General features: G+C 52.3%; 1 protein-coding gene across 5 annotated transcripts in view; it reads right to left on the bottom strand.

Annotated features, from left to right (window-relative positions):
* Nucleotides 1-24,972, bottom strand: part of OPCML (opioid binding protein/cell adhesion molecule like) — a 305,368-nt gene that overhangs the window by 88,335 nt on the left and 192,061 nt on the right. For 2 of the 5 annotated variants that reach the window (XM_055819433.1, XM_055819435.1), the window contains exon 2: nt 22,312-22,396. In XM_055819433.1, coding sequence (XP_055675408.1) covers nt 22,312-22,396 — 85 coding nt within the window. Of the gene's footprint in view, nt 1-22,311; nt 23,491-24,972 lie in introns of those variants that run through there. The other 3 variants (XM_055819436.1, XM_055819432.1, XM_055819434.1) reach the window with 3 other exon arrangements.

Genomic DNA, 24,972 nt, shown 5'->3' with positions numbered 1-24,972 from the left:
CCAGTGACCTGCTAACAGGGATCCTTGGGATGCCCTGGGAAGGGGAATGACGGTAACAGCTCAATATGAGGATCCCGTGGGGCTTTTCAGACATCCCCAGAGGACAGTGCTGCTGCTGGGTATTGCCCCCACACCCCATGCTCACTGGAAAAGATTCTCCAGCTTTGCCGTGAGGACAGCAGGGAAGAGATGATGCTCATGGGTGAGGTGACAGCAAGCAGGGATTTATCACCTGACACATTGGGAAGAAAAGCCAGTCCAAACTCAGCTGAGCACAGAGGTTTTGCCGCTGCCTGGGCTTGCGAGGGACATGACCTTTCTGAAAACTCTGGTTATTTATTTTGATAATCCTTTTGTTGGGATAAACGCTTTGCTCTCGCCAGGGCCCCAAGGTCATCGGACTTAATGAGGAGAGGAGAAAGGCCAAGTGAATGGGATTTGTCCTTTGCAACCAAATGCATTAGTGGAGGAGAGGTGAAATGAGGGGGCTGGACACTCTCTCCTCTGCTTTTTACTTCAAAAAAGCCAACAACAGCAACACTCAGCTGCAAAGCAAGTGCTTCTCTCTATCTCCTCCTTATTCTTTCCTCTTATTCCCATTACTCTCCTCATTGTGCTCCTTCGGTTTTCCCTAGTTAACAACATCACCTCCATACTCCAACCTGTTATCCACAGCCCATACCTGATGGGAAGAGGAGAGGAGGTTCACATCCACACACTGGATCCTCATGGAAAACACCCCCGGTGCAGCCCATCCTGCCCCATCCAAGGACCCCACACCCCTTCACGGACCCTAACACAACTGCCCCTTGAGCCAAGCAAGGGGGTGGACGGGAATCCGCCTCCACCTCCCTGCTCAGATGCAGCCATTTTGGTGCAGAGATCTGCAAGAAGAATATTAAGCTTGGTCTGAATGCAGCAGCCTCACTCAAGATTTATGAAGGATGAAGGAAGGAAGATTCTGAGGCAAAGCATCATCTCAAAAATAACTGCCGAGTCCTAGCGGGTATAAAAGATCTGTCCATAAACCAGTTTGTCATCACCAGTCAATAAAAACGCAAGCAATGGGAGGAGGCGGCGATAGCCGGTGTCCCTTGCTCTCCACATCACACCCGAGCGATCCCAGGTGTGCAAAGGGGAGCATGTCGCCTTGCTCTGGGTACGTGTCCCCTGCCCCAAAACCTCAAGGTGAGCATGGTTACGCTCATTTCAGTGCATGGAGCAGCAGCCTAGGACATCCACATAGACTGATGCCCAGGCAGGACCAGGGCGTTTAGGGGAGAAGGATGGACTGACACCCACAAAAACCAGCTGGAGCACGGTATCACCACCGAACCAGCATGCTGGTACCTACCAAATGTCTGGGAGGACCTCAGTTTTCCCTGATATCGAACTCTAACCCTTCAGCCACCTTCGGAGACGTGGAGGAGGATCTGGTGCCGCTTTGGGTGAGCTGCCCGCCCGACGGCTGGGACAAAGCTGCAGCAGCAGACAGGCAGAGCTGCCCCAGGCATGGGAAGAGAGTCTTTGATGAGGTGCACCAAGCTGAAGGCAGCTGGAAAGCAGATCAGTATGTTGCTGTGATAAAGCCTGTCTTTAAAGGAGGTTGGTGGCTTTTCTTTCTTCTCTGTCTTTTTTGTTTTTTGGTTTGTTTTTAAGGCTGCCCGATACAAAGAAAAATACCCTGGTTGGTAAAAGATGAAGGAAACTTCTCTCATCACCTTTCCCATCACAGGCAGCCCAGACACTCCTCACAACTTCTACCTGCCAGCCCTGGGAAACCTTCACATTTGATTTCCCTGCATGGTACGTTCAAAGAGGGGACATCCCTGGGAGAGCGGGGAGGTGATGCCAGCTCCACCGCCAAGGGCTGACAGCATCAGAGAGGGAAGTGCCAAAGCTGGAAAGGATCTGTCAGAATTATCCAGGCTCTCATCCAGCTGGGGCAAGCCTGCTTCTTTGCTATGTTCTCCAGTGCTCTATCGAGTCAAGTTTTAAATAGCTCAGATGATGAAGTGGACTGTGTAGGCTTCAAGATCTCTCCATCAGGAAGTGTTTCTTCCCCTGAAAAATCACGTGTTCCCTAACGGTACATCTCATCTCAGCTTTTGTCCACTTCAGCCTCTCCTCACCTTCCAACCCGATGGACCAGGTTCCTTTTACCTCCATTCTTCAACTGTTGCCCATCGAGGCGCGGGGACCAGCCCAGGGGCTACCAAGCCAGCCTGAACCCAGAGCCCCAGGGAGGCAGGAGCAGCAGCGACATGGGGAGGCAAAACACTTTCCTCCCAACCCCCAGCCATATTCTAAATTATTTGGGTCCCTTCTCTGCTATACCCCACCAGCAAAAGGGAACATGCCGAGATATTATTCAGGTTGATTTAGAGCCACCAAGAAACATGTCTGACCAAGCCTGCTGGCTGCATGCTTGCTTGCTCGTTCTCTCTTTCTCGTTATTATTTTTTTTCCCTTAACCTTCTGCCTGAAAAAAGCGTCGCCATCCCTTCTCATTACTAATCATTCATATCAACCTCCCAGGAAGCACTCTGGGGCCACTTGACCATTAACAGGGCACTAAATGCAAGGCGGAGGAGGATGTATTAATATCTAATAAGAGTGATAGATGATGTGAACCGCACAGGCACTCCAACTCAGGTACTCATGTCAGGTACTGGAGCTAATTTAAAATAATAATAATAACAACAATAATAACAACAACAGCAGCAGCTGCCTTCATTTTCCAAGTCAATTGATTCCTCAGCAGGAATGCCATCTTGACAGATTTATTTTGATCGAATTGTCTAATTGAATACAGTTCTTGTTTCCCTTCACTTCGTGACCTTTCACGCCTGTGAAATAAATGCAATTTGGAGAATTATTCCTCAGCAGCAAACTCGGCTCCTCCAGGGCTGGGGTGGCTGCTTTCTCCCTCCGACTTGCCAACAAAACACCGTCAAAAGAGGCCTCTGCAAAGGAGGCACCCAGTCTTGAGTGCTGTGCCAGTATTTCTTTTCCACTTCCACGTTAAAAAATGTTAAACGAAGAAAAAAGAAAAAAAAAAAAAAAAACAACATGGGAGGTTTGCAAGAGGCACAACACATGTACTTGCTGTTTGGGCAGATTTTCTCTTCGGCCTACTGAGGTCCTCAGCGTCTGCTGTGCTGAGGTTTCTTCCAGTTTAATGGAACAAGTTTTGCTCCGTGATGCTACTGGAATAAGATGTACCATCCCTTTTCCTTCACCCAGCACAGACATGGGCTTCATTCAGCTTCACCTCCTTCCCAGGCGCCTTCCCAAGTGCATCCCAGGCTCCCACCTGGGATGCTCTGGTGTGCCAGACCTGAGGTGACACTTCCCATAAATTTCACCAAAATGAGTATCAAAGATTAAAAATAACTAAGCCCTGTCCCTCGCAGACAAACGCGCTGTCTGCGTGCCAACAGAGGTCCTGGTGAGAAGAGTTGCAGCTGAATCTTTTATAATAATATCAATCAATATTAAAAATGTATGGCCTGCTCAATTTTTAAAGCATCTTAAATTAATCTTTAAACACAACTATTTTGCTTAAACCAAAGGCTTTTGGTAGCCTGAGAATGGTATTTCCATCTGTTCCCCCGGGTTCGTGCCAGGTATCTAGAAGAGGTCTAATAAGTAAGTAAATAATATACATCCAGCACAATTCCCTCAAACCACTAAAGAGGGGGGAAAGCAGAACTTACTGCTAAATTTGTTATTGACTTAACAGCAAAAACATCTTTATCTGTGTGGTATGTTGGGCCCTATTGACAATATTAAAATAGAAAATCTACTGGGTTTAGGCTGGAGAACGCATACGGCTGCTACCCTGGAAGCTGGGGCGGTACAGGAGAGAGGGACGGGGGTAGAGGGAAGCTACAGGACCGGAGGGAAGTTGGACTGAACTCATTTGATCCTCTCCAACACACGCCCTAAACCAACCCAGCAAAATTTGGGCGATACCCCCCATGCTCCATGAGCCCCCCACGGCTGGCAGCATCAGGAGGACTCCCTGGGTGTGGGAAATGCCACTCAGCCAAGCAGCGAGCTTCCCGGTGACAGTGCCTCTAATATATTCAGGGAAATGTGGCACTTCTGACGGCAAGACTTCTGCCTCACTTGCCGTTTAATGTTAAGAGGCTTGTACAGTCAGCAGCGTTTAAAGAGTAATGACTGTTTTCATGGTAAATGCTCTGTTAAATAACCCAGGATTATTGTGTTGTGTTATTGCATATATAAAATGGCATTTCAAAAAATAATAATTGTTTTAGAGCTAATTGATGTTTTTAACTGGCTCCGTGCATAGAATTTTTATTTGGTGGAAGGACGGGCTGCTGTCAGCAACAAAGGCAGGGAGGCTTCAACCTGTCAAATCCACTCACAGGGTCTGCTCGGGGTTTGTCTGATACAGGTGCTACCTCTAGCCAAGCAACGGAGAAAAAGTTCAAACCATCTGCTTTAGAATGCGAAAGGGAGGGAGACAGGCTAAGGCAAAATCCCAGTGCAGCCCCGGCAGGCACCTCTGCGCCCCAGACCCGAGTGTCCGCCCGCTGCTGCCAGGCACTGGAGCATCCCTTGGCCACACATGGTCAATGAGACACCGAAGAGTCCTAGTGGCAGCATCACTCCCACCTCCACCCTTAGCATCTGCAGATTTCCTCATCTCACCCCCCCACCCCCCCAGCTGTGGTCGGTTATCCACGTGGTGGCACTTCAGAGCCACCAAAAACTCCCCGGGGGTGGACACGTCCCCCTCTCCTGTCCCCAGGTGTTATTTCTGCAGACACCAAAGGAGAACGCCCTAGTGCTAGCAACAGAGGGGTGATGAATCACAGGTGAGCAATCCTGTCCCAGGAGTTTAACCGTGATATTCCAGAAGGGATTTGGAAGGCTCAGCTCCTTCCCCTCAGCCACGTCCCTCAAGGCCGCCCTCCTCACCGTGTCCCTGGGGACACCACTTTGGGGCCAGAGCAAGCCATCACCATCATCACTGGGAACCTCCTGCCCAACACGCGGTTATTTTGGCATCCCAGCATGGCCCTGCTCTGCCAAGCCCTGTGCAGAGGGAGCTGGAGCTTAAAAATGTATCAGCTACGAGGCTGCTGAGAGCCCATGCTCCCTGTTTACACCCCTTGCAGTCCGCAGGCATTTCAGCCTGCCATCAAAGAGCAGAGTACTCTTGGCTTTTAAACCTGGAGCCTTTGAGCTCCTCTGACAGCAGCAGCCTTGCTGACCCTTGTCTGGAGGCTTGCAGGGCACTCAAGCAGTCAGAAGCACTGGTGGAGTCCTGAAGCTTTACAGAGGCAGTGACTTTGGGGATGTGAAGTTAATCACACAAGCAAGCGTCTCAGAGCTGCCGGGAGGGAGAGCAGGGCCATCAGAGACCGCAGTTGAAAGTGTCAACCGTCTCCTAAGATCTCCGTGTCCAGACACCAACCCGGTGCCAGCGCACTCAGATCACAGGGTGAGAGTGAGGGGCTGTTATAGGGGTCCCAGAGGGGACCCACTGGGCCATTGGGTCTCATCCCTCCCGGTCAGGCAGCCGATTAATCCAAAAAGGGTCTGCAGCATCTCTCCTCCACATACCAGGCTACCACAAACCGCCTCACAACAGCTTATAACAAACTGGAGACCCGTAGTGCAGAGGCCAAAAGCCACCAGCTCTGAATCATCACAAGAAAGGAGATGAAAGCTATCGCCATGCCCCAGACCCTCACAGTAGCGGGGAACGAGGAAAAGGAAAACGTTTAAGTGAAGCGCGCGATGAGGTTTGCAGATGGGCAGGGAGGAAAGCTCCCTGCTCCTCCAGCATGGAAAGGACGGCACGAAAATAATTGGACTGTGAAATCTAAAGGAAGACTGGCGGACCAAAAAAGTTCAAAGCCACAAGCCTGCTGGTTTGAAGTTGTTCCTCACCCTTAAAAGCCAGTCCTGCGCCTGTCTTTGCCGAGACAGCTGCCTCACATCGACACTCGGGGTGGACCCTGCGGTCTGTCCCAGACCCTGCAGCTTCAGGGCTGGCTAAACTCACCCACTGCCACCCTGCAGGGAGAGCTGCCACCTTCTGCTGTGGCCTTTCCCAGCCCCCAAAGGCAAGTTTGACCAGATAGTCTGGGAGATCGCACCCCACTTGCAGATTCACAGCCAGATAACAAGAGCTGTCTCCTTTCTGAGCATCACCCCATGCACCGTACACAGCCTGTGCCATTACAGCAGCTGCACAGCCCACGAGATGACGGCTAAATGCAGCTCTGTGCGCTCTAACAGGATGAGCAATATTGCTGGCTGCACACACAGACTCTGTAAAACAAGATACAGAAGTGAGATCCTGAGCCCAAAACGTTCTCACCCTCATTTTCTCCCAACACCATCCTCTGCAAAAACCAGAGCAACCTGTCCCCAGCTCCTCTCAAGGAGAGGGCAGCTCTCCAAGTTCACGCCTTTCCTCTTGAGAGGGAGCCTTTTCCAGGTCCTCAGCCTCTGCCTCAACCCCCTCCCCTCCTTGGAGGCATCTGGACCCCAGGAGGATACTGCCCTAATGGGTTACATCTCATTACTGCAACCGCAATGTCAAACCCCGTCTCTCTATCCCTTCAGCATCTGTCTCCACGGTATCTAAGTGCCTCAGATGACTAGAAAAGTCCCTTTGTGTGTTTTCCCAACCTTTGGCTGTACAAGTACCATTTAATCAAGCTCAGTAATGAAGCCAGAAACAAGCCAGAACAGGCTGTGCAGCCACAGGCAGGATCAGCGCAGCCTTTGAATGAGGTGGGGGCTGATCCCGCTACCCGCAGGTGACAAAGGGGAAAAGGAGCAGCTACGGGGTCGGGCACCTCTGTGATGCTCTGAAAGGTTCAAGCAGCCTCAAAGCTCCAAATAGCCCACGGGCACTTCAGCTATAACTAAATACACGTGGTAAATCCCAAAGCTGTCCCCTACACACTAATGCCGTGGGGTTATTATTTCTCCAAGGTTCCCAGCTCTAGCTTGACCCTCAATAAAAGCAGCACGCTCCAGCTCAGGACCCCTAAAACCACATTTTGGGCACAAAATCTGCACTTCTGAGTGTACCCCTGCCTGGCACCGCAAGCCCAAAGCTCCCAAGCTGACTTCTGAACACAACACCTGCTCTCCGGGCTTGGGCTTCCTCTCTCCAGGATCTTCCTCGCATGGATGCTGCTACCATCAACTAGTGCCTTCCCTCCACTCGGGCCAGCTTTGCTCACAGCATTTTTGAGGTGACTACCACAGTTTGCAAATCACACATCAGGAGACATATTTCCCTATATGCCATCCCTGCCAGCGGTCCTGCCCCTCCAGGCATCCCTCGGATGCTTCAAAGGGAGTTGCACACTCATCAATCCCTTGGATGCTTCAAGGAGAGATGCACACTCGTCAGTGCCTCGGATGCTTCAAGGAGAGTTGCACACCCATCAGCACAGCTCGAGGGAAGGCATTCGGGACACGCGGCTTCCCTAAAATCAACTCTTCTGGCCAGAGCTCTCTCCAGGTCTGCCAACAACCTGCCAGCTCCCACCCACAGCGTTAACCCAGTTGTGGCTTCTCCCTCTCCCCTCAAATCCGCAAGTCCTGGAGATGCGATCCGTATGAAGACCTCCTCTTATAAAGATCCAACGTGTGTGTAGAGCTGTAGGAGCACCATTAAAAGTTTGCAACCACGACCTGAGATCACCTTAGAAAAACCACAAAGTAAATGAAAGGCACCTCGAATCCAAAACTTAACTAATCAAAAGACATGATCTTTGTTCACCCCCTCATGGTCTGGGGCTTGACCCTCCTCTTTCAAGTGGTTAACCATTACTATTACTAGTAGAGAATTACTATTTCCCACTAATCAGGAGGAAGGAGAAACACAGTTGCAGCCAAGGTGCTGCTCGTAGCCTGTGCTGCACTGCTGCAAATGGTGGCAAATGACCTTTATTTCTTGGAAAAGCATGCTCAGGAGCTGGCTGCAGAGACTCAAGACATAAAAATCCCTGTAAACTATTCCGAGCAGGGACTCTCTCTTTGCTACATGCTTGCACAGCGCCTGTCCCAGTCTCTAGGCCCTACTACAGTATAAATAATGATAATCCCTCAACTCAGCAATACAATGAAACACTTGCTTGGTACTAAAAATTATTTAAAATTCATACCTACATTGGGAAATTATTCAGTAAACTCTAATTACTTATCAAAAGCAACGACGATATTTTTAAGGAGAGGGAGTGCCCATAAATACAGAGCCATAAATAAACTGCTACTCAGTAGCACGAATTAATTTGTATTTAATTGCTAGAAATTGCTATCAATTACTAAACATTCCTTGCAGAATAGGCAAATTCTTTTAAGAACAATTTCAATTGCTAATTGGAAGTCTTTTCCCACCCCCCACCCCCCCCAGTGCCTGCCTTCTTTCTCATCCCAGCTCCTGCTGAGCGCGGGACACATCCATCCCAGCTGGCAGGGTTCTGCGCTTTGCAGGGCAGAGAAAGACCCGCAAGGAACCAAGGAACTGCTCAGGCTCCGAGAGGTTTCACCACCTTTGGGAAAACCCTGAGGGCAGCAGGAAAACCACCGGTGAGAAGCCTCCTGACATCGCCAGGATTCTTCGCGAAGGATTGAAAGGAGGGAGCCAGGAGCTGGAAGCAACATATCCACTTCGTGCACACCCAGGAGAGAAACACCTCCCAGGGACCACTGGTTTCCCCTGCACGCTACAGCAAAGCCACGCGGACCCTGCAGGGAGCCTCGCCACGGTGTATTGCTCCTCTCTGAAGCACGGATCCTGCCCTCCATCTGAAGCCGGGGAGGCTGCAGCGATGCCCCCACACATGGAGGGGAGCCGTGCAGCACGCCTGGCCACCACGTCCCTGCGTCTCCCCACCACACAGCCCTGGTATGGCTTCAGACTAATTTTCTGATGTTTTCTGCTTTGCTGTTGGCATAACATCCCATCAGCAGAGTTAATTACATCCACGCTGGGTGTGAAGGACAGGCTGATTCTCGCAAAGAGCCAGAGGCCGTGTGATCCATCCTGCTGCTCTCGCAAAACAGCTTCCACGTTTGCTGACTAACTGCAGCAAGGCGCTTCCCTGCCGCCCCGAGGGAGCTCTTCCAGACACCACCAGGCTTCAGGGCTGCTCTCACCCCCACATCCCTCCGATCTTCACCCAGCATCCCTCACAGGAGGTCAGACCGATGGCCTCAAACATCTCCCCCATCCTCGTGGCCCAAACAGAGACTACAGAGGCTCCCCAGAAAGTTAGCTGATAGCACAAAATGCAAAAGAAAAACTTGCCCACAGCGGCTGGGCAGGTCTTTGCTTGCCGAGAAAGCACCAGTCACAGAAAAGCACCCTGCTCCCCCCCAAAGCCCATCCTCCTAGGTGGAGGCACAAGTATATCCGTGGGTGAGACGGGATCGGAAGCAGGGGAAGGTGCTGGCAAGAGCTGCTTGTGCCTACAGCTTGAATAAAGAGAGGCCTGGGGTGTCCGGGACTGTCAATCCAACATTGAGGCATCACTCCATCACCGGTCCCCCCAGGACCGGGCTGACAGTCACAGGGAGGCATGTGCCAGCCATGACAAGAAAGCAAATGACACGCACATCTCCTGCTTACAATAACAGCCCTTCTGTGTCTAATCCATCATATTTGATGCAGATCTCTTACCCTGAAGTGTTGTCAATGAGGATTTAATTTAGTGCTAATTAGACAAATATTGCATGTTAAACACCCATTGATTATTAAGAGACAGTAAGCACGGTTTAGCTCTGCAGTGTGCACGGACACGCTGTATTATATCTGGGATGAGGCTGGTAAATGTCTTGCTGTTTCCAATCATCAGATAGTAATTAACATCCAATAACTTGTAACTTGGTTTATCATTATAGATTTGGAAAGGCAGTAATAGTACTGTATGCTAATTAAATACCAATTGATTATTTAAGGCATATAAAGATTTAGCAGCTAGGTAATAGATATACACAGTTGTTAAACTTTAATAACCATCACACAGTGTTCTCCTGTGCTATTAAGTTAGTGTTTAATGAAAAAAAGCGTTGCTCCTGAAAGCAACTTTTGGATGGGATTCTCAAAAGTGCTCGGCAGCACGCAAGCCCCTACCCAAGGATCAGAGTCTCCCAGCCATGGGGAATAGGAAGAGAAGTCAGGGAATTTGGAGCCCTTGCTTTTTAATTGAGACAATCAAAGCCCCAAGGTAAGTGAGGTGCCCAAGGTCATAGTGAGAAGCAGTGGCAGAGCCCAAGGTGCTCCTGAACTTCTCCTCTGACGTTCTGCATCTCAACTTTTCTCTCACTCCATGCAAAACCCTGAGAAACAGAGACAAATGGCCAATTCCTGCCAGAAAAAAGACTTTCAAACCCAAGCCTGGCACCTGTTGGCATCCCACCAGCCCGCAGGGTAGCCTCATCCAAAAACCTGGTCAGAAAAGACACGCGCAAGAAGCTGAAGTCTGCAGCGACCTCCCTCTAAATAACAACTGGAAAGGAGTCGATAGATGTCAAGCATCATTGTAGAAACCCACCAAGTCTGGCCACCCCCTCGCCCACCGTGCCTGCTCCCCATAGCTGCCTCTCCTCCCTGGGATGTCCCTGTGTTCCTTGGATGGGGTCTGACCCCAGTGCCAAGCACCAGTGATTTGGGAGGGCTGGGAAGGTTGGGCTCCATCCCATGGGGGAGGAAAAGAAAGATGAGAGGCAGAAGCCCCATGTCTGAAAGGGAAAAGATAAACGGCTTCTGAAGGGAAATAACCTGCTGGGCCCTGGGTTTGGCAGCACCCCGCTACATGCAGCATCAGTCTTGAAAACCAGCTGCAAGTTCAGCAATCGCAGGGCAAAGCACCGGTTTCAGAGAGTGAGGCCGAGCTGGTGGCAGAGCTTCTTCCCAGAGGGAGCCCACAGCCAGGACCACCCAGTGCTGGCCACCCTCGATGGCTCCTGGCTTGGGGCAGTGGGCTAGGAGAGGGATGGCGAAGGGATTCAGCTGGGAGCCAGCATCACAGACCCGGCCTTGGGGCAGCACCAAGAGGGATGTGGCTGCAGCATAATCCCTGCTCTGGGTCCAAACCCCAGCGGCCAGCTGGAGAGATGGCAAAGGTGAAAACACACCCCGCACCCTCACAGCTCACACACAGTGCAGGATGCGGCCAACGGGGAGAGCCAGCACCTTTTAGTAAAGGGAGCTGCTTCCTCCAGATGGACTGGCCCCATCACTGATTTACCAGGCAATAAAAGCAAAATCAAGGAAAATGCTCCAAGTGCACCTCTGAGAGTCTGCAGTCTCAGTTATAGAGTCTGGGCAAGCCCCAGTTGCCTCTTAAAACCTTCTCTTGTGCATAACAGGTCTGCACAGTGACCAGGGAAGCGGTCAGCGTGCTCTTCCCAGGGCTGGCTGGCTCTGCAGCCCGTGCTGGAGCGTGACATCCTCCGCAAGAAGGGGATGAGGAGTCCTGCTTCTCAGCACCACTGTACCAAAAGGCAGGAAAAGGCAGCAGGATGAGGCCAGCAGTCATCCTGCAGCTCGTGGGCTGGCAATCCCCATTGCCTGGAAGGAAAACCAACCCAACTTAACAGATCAGTCAAGATGCTCCACCCTGGACCTTCTCACACGGGCCACCGTGGGATGGAGTATACAACGAGATGTCAGCAGCTACACATTGCTACTTCAGAAGCCTTCAAAGTCCTCGATGACACCCTGCAATGCCAGTCCTGCAGCATGACAAGGCTATGAACAGACACACTCGCACACCAGGAATCCTGCACAAGGAGACCGAGGACATAAAGACGATCACCCAAGCCCTCCGCGCAATCCAGCGGGACGTTGTCAGCCAGCTGCAGCCTCAAACTACTGCAAAGGTGCCTTTGGTTTTTCCTGTCGATTGGGCTAAGAGTTCCTCTTGGGCTGGGTCTCAAAAGTAGGGAAGCACCCTAGAGCAGCCAGCCCGTTCCCCTACAGCCTGCTCCGGCCGGTGGTTCCCACCTCAGCTTTCCCACCCACTCACAGGGCAGCAGCTACAGCCTTGCCTGGGTCACTGTCCGAGACATCTCCTGCTTCCCCTCACCCACGAGGCTTGTTACGCTGCTGTACAGAGGATGTTAGATTAGTCTGACACACTTTCTCCTTGACAAATCTCCGTGGGCTGTGGCACAGCTGATCACAAAAATTTCACTTTGTTGTTTTCTCCCCAGCTTTCTCAGGATGGAAGGGGAGCAATCTCCTAGGACAGCTTCTGCCCCCTTTTCCACCACACCAGACACTGTATTTGCCTTTCCTCAGCTGTCTGGGGCATCCCCTGCCCTCTCAGATGAGCAACAGAGGTCCTGACTGCTCCAGCCAGTTCCCTGCAGAGCCAAGCAGGAACGGCATCAGCCCAGACAATTTATAGGGGAACCTCAGCAAGAGAGTAGAAGAGACCAGAGGAGGAGCAGAAAGCAAGATAAACCCTCTTAAATAGTTTTGCAGTGGAGTTTACCCCTGCTGCAGCAGGCAACAAAGAGAAACGTCAAGAGCAATGAGACAAGGCAGGGGAGGCGTCGCAGCAGATAAAGGATTCTTCAGGTATGAGACAAAACCAGCTTTGGAAACCTTGCAGAAGTGAGTTTAAAGTCTCCAGAGGATATCAATTGAGAGTCTGTCACTTGGTGTCAGGATAACTTTCTGGACAGCTCTCGGAGCTTGTTAAGCTCTCGCTTGGGCTGCATTTGAGCTCTGGTGGCAGCGCTGTCTACAAGCACGAGCGCTGAAACGAGAGATGAAAAAGACCCGCCGAGTCCACACAATTGCTCCGTTATCCCTCCGATAGCATCCCCCACCACAACCTGCAACACGCCCAACAACGATGGGCACGGGGAGCTCAGCTGGTGTTGCTCAAAGACTCGCTCCCTCAAGGAAGGGATGTTTCTAACCGGGGGCAACACACCAAAACGAGAGTGCTCCCACCCCAAAACAGGGGCCGTGGTGTCCGGGAGGAGCTTGCAGGCACAGGATGGGAAATGCGGGATGAGATGCAATGGCCTGTGTAATGCAGGTGGTCAAACCAGATGGTTGTAATGGTGTCTCAGCAGAGCAATCTATGGCTCCGGGAAGAAACTGGCCGCTTCCCCCACAGCAATCATTTCATCAAAAGCCCTGCAAGACTCCCGCTGTTCCTGCTAGCCCTGGATCCCTAACTTTAATTAAGTCCAAACAGCCTTCTCGCAAGAGGAAGGGAGGAGAGGGTGACTCAGACAGCGATGGGACCAGCCGGCGTAATTATCATACAGTTAAGAATATTAATTAAAAACAGCCCTCCCCCCAGTTTAAAAAAAAAAAAAAAAGAAAAAAAAAGAAATAAAAAAGAAAAGCCTAACTAATCAATTCCACTTAAAGGAATATATGGGGATAAGGAGCAAGAGCAGGGAGGGTGACGGAGAGAGGGATGGGATGCGACGTGAATGCTAACAGCTTCCCACCGTAGCTGCTGCCGCAGTAAGCCCCAGGCCTGGCTGCTTCCAACAGTTACTTCGAGTCTCCTTGGAAATGGGCTCAATCTTTTCTTCTACCTGCTGCTGCATCAGAGCAACTCCTGTGATCACACAAAGGACTTTAAATCTCAGCTTTAACTGCCTTGATTGAATTAAATGCAACACCACAGTAAAGCAGCCTCTTCGTTTAAGGCATAAGCATGGAGGCTTTCTCTTCTGCTAACGGCACTCTCCCTCTTTCTGAAATGATGAGTTGCTCATGGGTTATGCTCTTTAAGAAAGAAAAAAAAAAAAAAAGTCATCTGATAAAGTGGGTTATAAAACCGGTCGTGGTAATAAACGGAGAGCAAGGAGCCTGATGCAAAGCCAGCAAAGGCGGCAGAAACCGCTGTAGGGATGCAATATCTGAACCGTGATTAATACGTGACTGTGGAGGGAGCAGCGCGGGATGCCACTCACTGTGCTGAACCCGTGATGCAGGGGACACAGGGCAGCGCTGTGCCCAAGAGAGGACCTCACCCGGGCAGCTGAGGGGAGAGTATCGATGAAGGATGATGAGTGGCTGGCTCCCACGTGTCAAAGCAGAGGGAGGAGAGATGCCTCGTAGCATGACACCCTCTCGACTGTGGTCACCATGCGGGACAGACCGCAGGCTGTGATGGAGGAGCAGAAGGGGACAAAGCCAAGCACTGATGTGATGCGATGGGTGCAGCCTTGCGGTGACTGCTTAACCTCCAACAAAACTACCGTCCCCTGCGCGGGTGCTGCAGGCAAAAGGCATCTCCTATGTCCAGGTTCGTGCTAGGGAAGGGAAAGAGTTGGGGGAAACTCATCATGCATAGACTCTGCAGAAAAAGGCTCAAAGCAGAGGGGAAAAAATTATGAGAGATGTTCTCTGCCAGAGCACAACTCTGGTACTCCCAACTCCTACACACAGCCATAACTACCTGAAAAAGCCTAGGTCAGGTCACTCCAAGCCAGAGCTGAAAGGACCAACACAACCACAGGCTCATTACAGAGGGTGAAGGGCTTAGCTCCCATCTCTCCTTCCAAAAAATAATCCACATTCATCCCCCTTTCTTGGGACTTCCTTGCCTCTCTGCAAAACGGGGATAACAGCAGCACGCTCCCATGGCTCTTACAAGCCGTGACACAGAGCGGGATGTGTTACGAGAAGGTGCCCGGGGAGCATAAACCATTTCTTTTTATCAGCCTCCATTATTATCACATTAATGTCATCGCCGCTCGCAGGATGAATGCTCAGGTGCCCAGGAAGCACTCCTGGCTCTTTCGTGCCCCTCCGCGGGAGCAGGGCAGCCTGCCGGCAAATGCCCACGAGAATTACGGCCGGGTTCCCGGGCGCAGACACGGCTATCGGTTCCTTTTTATGAGCCTTCATTGTTATTACCACCTATTTCTTTTTACATTCCTGCCAAAATACCAAACATTAATCTCCCTCGCTCCCTGCAGGCAAAACATGGGTAATTGGATTTATATGGGTTAGAAATTTGTTAGATTTTTATATTTATATATATATATACACACACTCACATGCACACACACAGAGAAAATATAAAAAATAGGAGGCGGGGGGATACACTGCCCTGTTGAGACTGGTCCTGCGACTTGGGTACCAGTTGGCTCAAGCCAAAGCCCCCCTGCATCTCAGCTCCCTGCAGCCGGCACATCCCCGTGGCCCAGCCGGCTGTGCTGCCTGCTGGGCTCTGATTTAGGAACTCATCTTACAGCAGTGAACTTCACACCATTGGAGTTGCCAGTCGTGGCTTTTTCTTTGGCTCAGTCTTTCCAACGTTCTGATTTTTTCTTTACTCTCTCCCTTCTTGCACCTCCCTTTTTTTTTTTTTTTATCCTTCTCCCAGCTTTTTTCTCTCTTCTTCCACTTTCTCCCTCCTGGCCCCTCACTCCTCTTCTCTCCAGCTCCAGCCAGGAGGCTGCACCACACACAAAGCTCGGTACAGCAAGAGAAGAAAAACCAAGGTGCTCTGTACGAAGGCTCCTCAGGTTTGCCCACTCCAACCCCCACCTGCACTGGAGATGGCACAAAGCACCTTACTGGCGTCAGCACAATTTACTGCTCTATTCCTACACCACAACAGTTGTTGTTCTCATTATCCTCCCTTTCCATCGAGAAGCAGACTTCGAGACCTGTTTGTATCCTGAGGAACAAGTCCATCAAGCGAATATAGTCATGGAAACAACTCAATTTAAGCAAATCTTGGGAAATATTCATAGGAAAACAGAAGTACAGTATGTGAGTATTTTGCACTAAAGATCCAACCTTGAAGGAATCTGTCTGCCAGGGAAGACAGGACCTACACATCAAATCAAACCTGCAGTAAACAACCCATTACAGGCTAAGAATCGTAGCAGGGGCTGTGGGGGTATTATTTTTCTCATTAAAAAAAAAAAAAAAAAAAAAAAAAGAAAAAGAAAAACCAGAACATCCTAACCCTCAAAGGCTGCTTGCAAGGACGGAAGAAGAAGTGATAGTCACTGAATCAGATATTCCTTATGAACTGTCTGCTTGGCTGTAGTATCTACAGATTATCACTTAAAACAATATGTCCAGCTGTTGTAAAAAGCATCCGTGGGTTAGGGCTTAATGCAAGGAGAAGGCAAACTGTGAGAGCAGTCGAGGGAACAGAGAAACTCTTCGGCAACCGGGAACGTGAAAGACAAGCCACTGTGCCCCGGTTTCATTTTGCAGCGTTAACACCTAATCCTTTTCTAGAAACAAAGACTCGAGCTCCTGGAGCAGTGTGCATGATCCAGGGAAAGGACACATATTACCACTCACAATCCCAGGGAGTTTATTATGCTTGCAAAAAGATGTCGTGTACCCTATAGTGAAAGGATTACTAACAGTTGAGTCTCATCCCCTGGAGCTCAATATCACCACTTGTAACTATTTCTGGCTAGCAGAGCTCAAAAAACCGTAGCGTGGGGGTTGGCTTTTTTTTTAGCCAAGAGGACCATTCCAGGGCTTATCCTGGCCCCTGGAGAGGTGATGGCGAGTGACTCCTTCTCCCAATGCAGCGCCGGACCATCTCGCTGTGCTCTCAAAAAAAAAAAAAAAACCTAGGCTTTTTTGAAGCAAAAAGTGCCCTGGTTATGGTCTCTGTGGCTGCAGATCTTTGCTGCTCTGGTCCCGTCTTACTCCCACAGCACAGCCTCTCTTGCCATACCGGCACTGGCTGGGCAGCAGAGGCGCTGGGCCAAGCAGCAGTGAAAGCCTTGCCAGTTGAAGGTGAGCACCCCAAAGCCAGCCCCAAATCTGCCCCTCGCACAGCAGGACTGTGCCCCTGAGCAAGGACCCCCAAGCTCTCCCCGTGCCAGCCAAGCAGGCACCCCACACAAACCAGCAAGCCCTACCCTGACCCAAGGTGGAGGCTGAAATTCATCCCACACAAGGACACCACAGCTCCAAACTCCCTCCAGCATCTCCTCCTGAGATGACAGCAAGGATGAAGGCAAGGCGGGGGGCTGCTCGACTGCTCCAGCCCCACCAAGGTGGGAAGGGGGCATGACTGGGGACACTGGGAGCTACCTGCACGGTCTCAGCATCTGCATTTCGGCGGCAGCATCTGCCTCTGTGCAACGGGCTGAGGTGGAAGGAGCCCTCCTGCAACCCCCTCCTGCAACCCCCTGACCTTTCTCCAACCACCCTTCCAACGGCTGCAATATTACAGGGAAATTAGCGGGCACTGTAATTATAACTATCAGGAGCAGATAAGACAAGTTAAATACCAGCTACCTAGGGAGAAATTATTATGCCAGCCAGGAGGATCCAAATGCCAGAATCCGTGGCTGTAATTTCACTGAGTCGCCAATTACAGCTCCGCCACGCAGCAGGCTCTGCCTTGGAAACGGCAGGTATATATTTAGCTGCTCCAGAAAACTTTTTGGCTAGGAGGGGGAGGGAGGGGGCAGCAATGGAGCAAGTCCTCGTTAATCTGCTCTTCGCTAATCCCCATGCTTTTAGCATTTGCACACAAAAAGCGGCAACTCTCTCCCCACTTCTCGGCAAGGATTTAACAGCAGAGACGTGGCTGCCTTCACGCTTCTTTTCTCCGCCGGGTACCACAGTTGCACATTGCACGGTGGCGGGAGAGTGTCACAACCCCCATTAACAGGTAGGTAAACTGGGGGCTGGCAGTTTGACCAAGAAAGAGGAAAAAAAAAGATTTCAAAATCTGATTTCCTGACTTCCCAGACCTGTGCCCAGAGACTGTGGTCCTGCCACCTGCTCATGCTGGTTGTATTTTACTGAAGCATCATCATGTGCTGGGAAATAGACTGCGGTAGATTATTACACCCAGGAAAAAAAAAAAAAAAAAAAAAAAAGGAAAAGAAAAGAAAAAAAGCAAAGCAGCATTGTCAGAAATAATTAAAACTATAATTGCAAAAATAAATGGAAGAACGGCATCTCACGATGTTATATTCTGGTGTTTTATTTTTAATTGGACTAGTTCTCGTACTCACTAATTGACAAAATACAGCCAATCGCAGAGTCCTGGATGCGACTGAGCAAAGCTACCCTGCTTTTTTTGGTCTCCTTCATGGACAAGAAATGGGGAAAGCCACAGGCTCACCAGAAACAAACAGAAAGGCAGAGGGGGATTTGACTTGAAAATCTGCCTTTAAATACAGTGAAAAAAACAGCTCTGTATTTAGTTTAAAGCCTAGTTATACATGCCTACTGCTTTCTGTACAGTCTCAGCACCAGCTACGAACACTCGTTTCTTCTAATCATAGCTGACAAACTACTGTTGGATCCATTTTACAGATGGGGAAACTGAGGTGGAGAGCAGGAGAGGGGGCTCCTCCAGTCCTCGTGTTCCTGCAGCGACAGCCAGGGAGAAAACCCAGCCCACCCTATGTCTCCCAGCTACTCCCTCCAACAGCTGAAACACACTCTCCTTGCCTTACAGGGGGGTGAAAAAAAAAAAAAAAAGCCAATATTTCTTAAATACAGATAAAACTATAAAGCCTTGAAATTTTGAGCAGCTGTTGTTTTATGTCTTTATGAACTGTACTGATGCCTGTTATAAAAGGTCGGTTTGCTGGCGGCACAAGCAATACGATCCCATTTACTCTACATCCCCATTCTAACGCCACTTGAATATTTGCCACAGCAGCGGTGTTACCTGCTGTTCAGCCCCTGCCTGCATTGCCTTTGCACTCCGGCTCAAACTCTGGCAGCCCTCCGCGATGCTGAAGATGCTTCCAGCACTGCGATGCAGTTGGGATAAAACACAACTCTAGGTTTCTAGCCAGGGTCAGCCCACTGGGATTGCTAACCGTGCTGGGGACGTGCCAGCGATGCCCCCATAGCAACCTCAGGGATGGATGCCCGTGCCCTGCAGCTCGCAGGGCACGCATCCAAGAAGCATCGTGCGTAGAAAGCTGAGACTCGGTGGCACTCTTCCCAAAACCAGAAACTTAATCCTTGTTTCCACATCAAATCCCAGCTGGGAAATTAAAAAGTGACCTTCTGCAACCTCCCTGCCGGTTACCAGTGTGCTCCTTGTTCCGTTTCGTGTCCCAGACTGGTGGGTAACAGGGGTTACTGCTGCCATCTAAACACCTGCCCTGCTTCATGGTAGAAGGTTTTGTATTTCAGAGTCAGGGAAGAGGCAGCTTGATTTTCCCTTTAGTAGTACACAGAGAATTCACAAACTGCTTTCAGCTCCCTGGAGAGGAAAGGTGCACGACTATTACGGGAATTGTTTGTTCTTACAATAAAAAATAGTGAATTATCAACAATCTCTGCTTAAAATAAGGGAATCATTTGCTGCTGATCTAAGATGACCTAGAAGTTGCCTGTAGATGGAGCCTTAGTTTCTGCAAGGATTAGGCTGAGCCTCCCTCGGAAAAAGGGTGGAGAGCTGGAAATGGAAGCGCCCAAAATCCAATACAGGAAAACCACAACCGGCCTGAAAAGCCTCCAGGTTTCCTCCACCGCTAACATGCGGTTCTGCTCTCCCTCACGTCTCCTTTCTGCAATGCAATGTGTGGTTAAAGAGCTGATCTTGGAAAGCAAAGAGCTTCCATCAGCCCTGCCAAAGCCAGGGGGACTCGCAGACTCAGCCCATCTCGTGACCAGGCAGCGGCACCGTACCAAGCAGGATGGGAGAGCACCTGGCCCCTCCAGACCTAACGGGACTGCAGCTAATTCTGCAAATGCAACAAGCTGGAATCACAGGGCTCAGTTTTCCAAGGCCAAACTCCTTAATTTGAGCCCTGAGAAACATGTCATTTTGCAGGGAGGACAGCAGAGGACACCACATCTGCTCCTGCTATGGGTGCACAGACTATGTGCTGGGAGAAAACCCCAGCAAGAGCCCCACATTAGACATCTACCACAAACATCACCCAGACGGAAAGACTGCCCGGGGCAATTCCCCCTTCCTGGCTCTCTGTAGGGTATCGCAGCCTGCAAATAAATACCAGCCACATCCTCGAGATGCTCTACCTTTGAGCTGCTGCATGACACCCAGGGTTGATGCTTTGGGTTGCTGCGTGCAATGCCTTGCCCACCTCCAGACCCCAATGGGAGACAGAAAGCTGCTCCCTACCCAGAGGCTGCAGAGGGGCAGCAGCAGGGAAAGAGGGGTGGGAGAGAAAGGAGGGGACCATTGGGAAACAGCAATGCCAGAAGAGATGGAGCAGACTGAGGGCAAATGGGAGCCGGAGGCCAGAAACAAGACTGCAGCAGGCAAAGGTAAACTTGAGGAGGAAAAGGGTGGGGGTGAGAGCATGGAAAAGACGCACCGGAGAGCCGGGGCAGGAGCAGATGCTGGGGCGAGGAATGAGTAAAGAACAAGTGCTTTTGGGGCAGGGGCTTCCTCTAAGTGCCAGCACTGGAAGTCCCACCAGGGGATTCAGAATTTCTTATAGGAAGGCTAAGATACCCCCTTGCTCCAGTGCTGACTGCTTCACAAACATCTCCCCTCTTGAAAACAGCACAAAAAAGAGGCCAGAAGCTTTAAAAAAACCCAGGAGATCCAAGTCAGCCCTCTGCTGGCAGCTGGCTCGGCTGGCGCTGGAGCTGAGGGTACTCCCCAGGGAAGGGTCTCAGCCTCCCGCAGAGCTCGACCACAGCAGGCACCCATCCTGCTCGCACCTCCACGAGCATTGCCTTGGAGAGCCCCAAACCCCACACTTCACCAGGGAGACAAATTCAGACACTGAGGAAAAGAGCACCAAGGCCAAAGGCATCTCTCCGGGGGACTGTCTTCTCTTTAAACTGCCTTGCTCACTCCAGCTCAAGCTAATCATCATTGCAGTTCAATTATGAAGAGCATAAGGAAATGTGCCCTCTGCTCTCCTGCTGTGCCACGGCCCCCAGTTACATGGGGTGATGGCAAGGGTGTCCCAGTGGGTCCCAGGCTGGGACGGAGGAATAGGGACACACCCAGGACATCCCAAAGTCCAGCAGGCGCCGTGCCGGGAAGCAGACAGACAAGCAACCAACGCCTTTCTCAGCAGCACAGAACTCACCGAGCCCTCAAGCCAGAGCCTGTTTTTTCACACCATCACGTTATGCACCAAATATTTCCCCTCTACAAAGACCACCGAGCCACAGAAAGCCTGCCTGACCCTGCCAGCCTCATGCCTCTGCCTCCCACGTGAGCGCAGCACCCTCTGCTCAAACCAGTGTAAGCTCCCCATCCCTGCAACGGCTCGGCGGCTAGCGGAGAGCGTGACACACTGCTCGCCCGTGCCATCCCTGTGCTTGGCTTCGGGAAGAGCAGCTGCTCTCTGCTGCAGCCCTGGTACTCCAGGTCTGAGGGAGGGAGCAGCCAGCCTCGTGGGGGGGGCACACGCCACTTGCTATTGCAGGGAAAGCAAGCAGACTAACTCCTCCAGACTCACTCACTCCAGGCTCAAGCCCCACCGTCACCAGTGCTTCTCCCCCAGCTCCCAGGGTTGTTTGCCCAGCCGGATTAACTGGCTCAGGTCCTCCCTGGGCTGCCCGAAGCACGCACAGCACGACCCAAAGCCCCAGCCGCCAGCTGACTCCCCGCCGCCCTCCGAAAAAGGCTGAGCTGCTATCTGCTCATCTGGCCACGCTGCTGCGATGTCTGTTGAGAGCTGCTACCCTACATGGGTAATGCACCATGTACACCTGTAACTCATTCAGGGAATGAAAAGGGATGCTCTGCTGTATTGTGCAGCATAGAAGTGGCCCATCTGCATATAAGCTGCCTGCATTGCTCCTACAGCAAACAGCGTAAGGTAAAGCATCCATCAGAATTCATAAGATGCACCCCTGGAGTAAAAGATTGATTTGATATTAACAGATTCGTGCAGAGACTATAAAGTGATCAAGGCAAAACACTGACACCTCGGAGGCATCGCAGCCCTGGAAACCCGCTGGCAATGCAGGCTGGCATCGGTGCAGGCGGTGTGGACCCCCCCTCCCCTCCCACACAGGCACACGCACGGAGACAACTTCAGGAGCATCAGGCAGCACTAACTCACTGTCTGCCACCTAAGCCCCTTTGTCAGCTCCTCGTCTGGCACCCGCAGCCCCCCGCCAGCACCGACGGGAGGTTGCCAGCCCTGCAGCCCTGCTCCCTGCCACACAGCACCAGCACATCGGTACCCCCAGACCGCTCTGCCACGATGGGGAAGAGCCCCTGGGACACATGCAAAGTGTCCAGTGGGTCCCAGGACCCTCCGGGCAGCCCCATTCGGCGCACAGCATCCCCCGAGAGCCGCAGCCAGGACCAACCCCACCACCACCACCATGCCCCCCCAAGGCAGAAATCCAGCTGCTCCTACCTGAGCGTGGCACTCTCCCCTTGCCGCACAGTCACGTTGTCCATAGCTTTGGGGAAGGTGGCATCTCCGCTGCGCACGGGCACTCCTGCGGGCACAAGGAAGAGCAGCCTGAGACAGAGGACGACTAGGCACCTCCAGGGCAGGGCTAAGCACCCACCGACCCCCATCCTGCGCAGCAGTGACTTTTCCAACAGGCAAAATCACACCCAACAAGGCCACCAGGAGCGAAAAGTGGGGGGAAGGGGGGGGGGGGGGAAGAGGAGGGAGGGGGTGCGTGTGTGTGGGGACGGGGGGGAGCAAAACCACCGGGGCGAGCGATGCGGAGCTCCACGGAGATCAGGAGAGCCCCCGGCAAGGCAGCCTGCGAGCACTGAGCCTGCCGAGCGGCATCCGGAGGGAGTCCCCAGTATCCTTGGGTGAGGGAGGAGGACGGGAGGGCCGGGGGGGAGGAGGAAGAGGAGGAGAGAAGGTGCAGAGCAAGAGATGAAGGTCACAGATGTGTGGCTGCTCGAGACGCTACTTTAAGATTCAGTTGGGCACGCGCTGCGGAGATCTGGCATCAAAAGTTTATAACCCAAGGAGGAAACGTAAGTGTCTCTGGCAGGAAAGGGAGGGCGGCCATAAAAAAAGGCTGGGGGAGCAAAACGGGCTCGGAGTTGGGTTGTTCGCCGGCTGTTGCTCTTTTGTGTAAATAACAGAGGGAAAAGGAAAAAGAAGACGGAAAAAAAAAACCACCACCCCAAAAGCTCCCCAAAATGCCGATTCTGTCGCAAGATCGAAACTTCCCCGCGGAGCTGCAGGCGAGGTCCTCGGCGCCCGGACGCGAGGCAGAGCCAGCGATGCTCCTCGGCTTTGCGAAGTGGCTGTCCGGAGCCCCCCCGGGCCGGCCCAGCCGGGGGGCTCGGGGTGGGTGCCGGAGCCCCCCGGTGCCGCTCAGGCACAGAGCGGGGCGGCCGGGGCGCGGGGGAGCGGGCGAGGCGGCGGCAGCATCCCAGCCCCGCCGGCGCGGCTGGCCGGCAGCATCCCTGGGCGGCGCGCAGGCGGACTGCCCGGGGTTGTCATGGCAGCGGCTCCATCACTGACCGGCACTTTGGCTCCCGCACACCCGCACGCACCCAGCACCCGCACACGGGCGAGCGGGCGGGGAGCCCAGCCGAGCGGCGCACACTTCACACGCCAGCCTTTAACCCTTGCCGCACCGCGCTCGGCGAGCAGAGGCACCGAAGCTCCCACTAGCCAAAGGGACCACCCCCACCCCCCTTTAACCATTTCACCCCCCGCGCAGAGGGGACTCTTCTCATGCAGGGCACGCTCGCCCCGCAGCCCCCCAAGAGCAGCAGGGTGCTGGCTCCCTTCCCGCCCCAACCGCTGCATCTTTCCCTGCATCCACCTGTTGATGCATCTCCCACCCCGCTGCATGCGAGGCAGCAGGTAGCAGAGAGGGGTTGGGACCAGCCTGCAGGCAAGGTAGTGAAGAACGGTGTCCTGCCACCACGGGCTTGTCCCACGGGATTGTGTAGGCTGGAAGGGAGCTCCAGAGTATCTCCCTGCCCTGGCCCTGCTGTCCCCGCTCCCTGACACAGAGATCGTTGCAGTCGAAAGCCCAAAGGCTTTCCACCCCACCACTCACAACAGGACAGCACCTGACATCAACAACAGCTTTCCTGCTTTGGAGGCACCCAGAGACCACCATTTACCTCCTCCAAGAGCAACTGAGGGCATCAAGACCTCAGTGACCATCCAGACACATCTGTGCCTGTGCCTACAAAAGAAAATCAGCCTCACGCTGCCATCTCCCTGCAGTGTGCTGTACATTCCTCCTACCCAAGCCAAACCAGGCTGGACCTCGGTTGGGTGCCTTCCTCCAAAGGGCATCTGCCTCTTCTACAGAATATATCCTGGGCAGCTCTGCCCCTTCCAGGGACCAGAGGAGGAGCATCCTGACCAGCGAAAGTTTTACTATTTTGGAGCCCCAAGCTCATCCAGAGACCCAAACACATCTGCTAAAGCTAATAAAGAGGTTTTGCAAGGGTTTTCCAGTGATCCCAAGCCCAATTAGCAGCATAGCAGGTCCTTTGGATATGGCAGTGGCACACAGCGACCCTGAAAACACTGCTAGCCACCGGCTAGCACTGCAGGGATGCGTGCTGGCTCCAGGCACCGGCTATGGCTGCAGGCACCAGAGGGATGCTCACTGCAGTTTGGATAAATAGGACAGGCTAGGAGCAGAGGGAAGCACGGAGAAAAGCAGGGCTGAGTTTTCCGTCAGAAAGAAAGCCTTTCAGCTGCTGAAAAGTTGGCTTAACCCTGAACATGCAAGGCTGGCTGCTTCAATGCCAGGCATCCTTCGGGGGGAAGGATGGAGAGGAAGGACACCCCCATCTCCTTCCCAATCTGTTCCCATCCTGGCACAGAGGAACTGTGTCTGCTGGCAGGGAGGGAGCAGCAGCAGAAAGGAGTCAGCATAAACCCGTTGCAGCTCCCCACCAGTGAGACAGCCTGGCCCCAGGTGCTGCTGAGCCTCATCCAGCAGCAGGGTGAGCTACAGGGGGGTGGATGTTGCAGGGACCAGAAGCTCTGCCGGGGAAGATTGTGTTTACCCCTTGGGATAGGAAGCTGTAGACGTAGAGTGTACGTAGCAGAAAGCCTGCCAGAGCCAGT

This window comes from Falco peregrinus, chromosome 15, assembly GCF_023634155.1.
Source record: "Falco peregrinus isolate bFalPer1 chromosome 15, bFalPer1.pri, whole genome shotgun sequence".
Lineage (NCBI taxonomy): Eukaryota > Metazoa > Chordata > Aves > Falconiformes > Falconidae > Falco > Falco peregrinus.
Note: the sequence above shows the minus strand (reverse complement) of the source record. Positions and strands in the feature narration are given on the sequence as shown.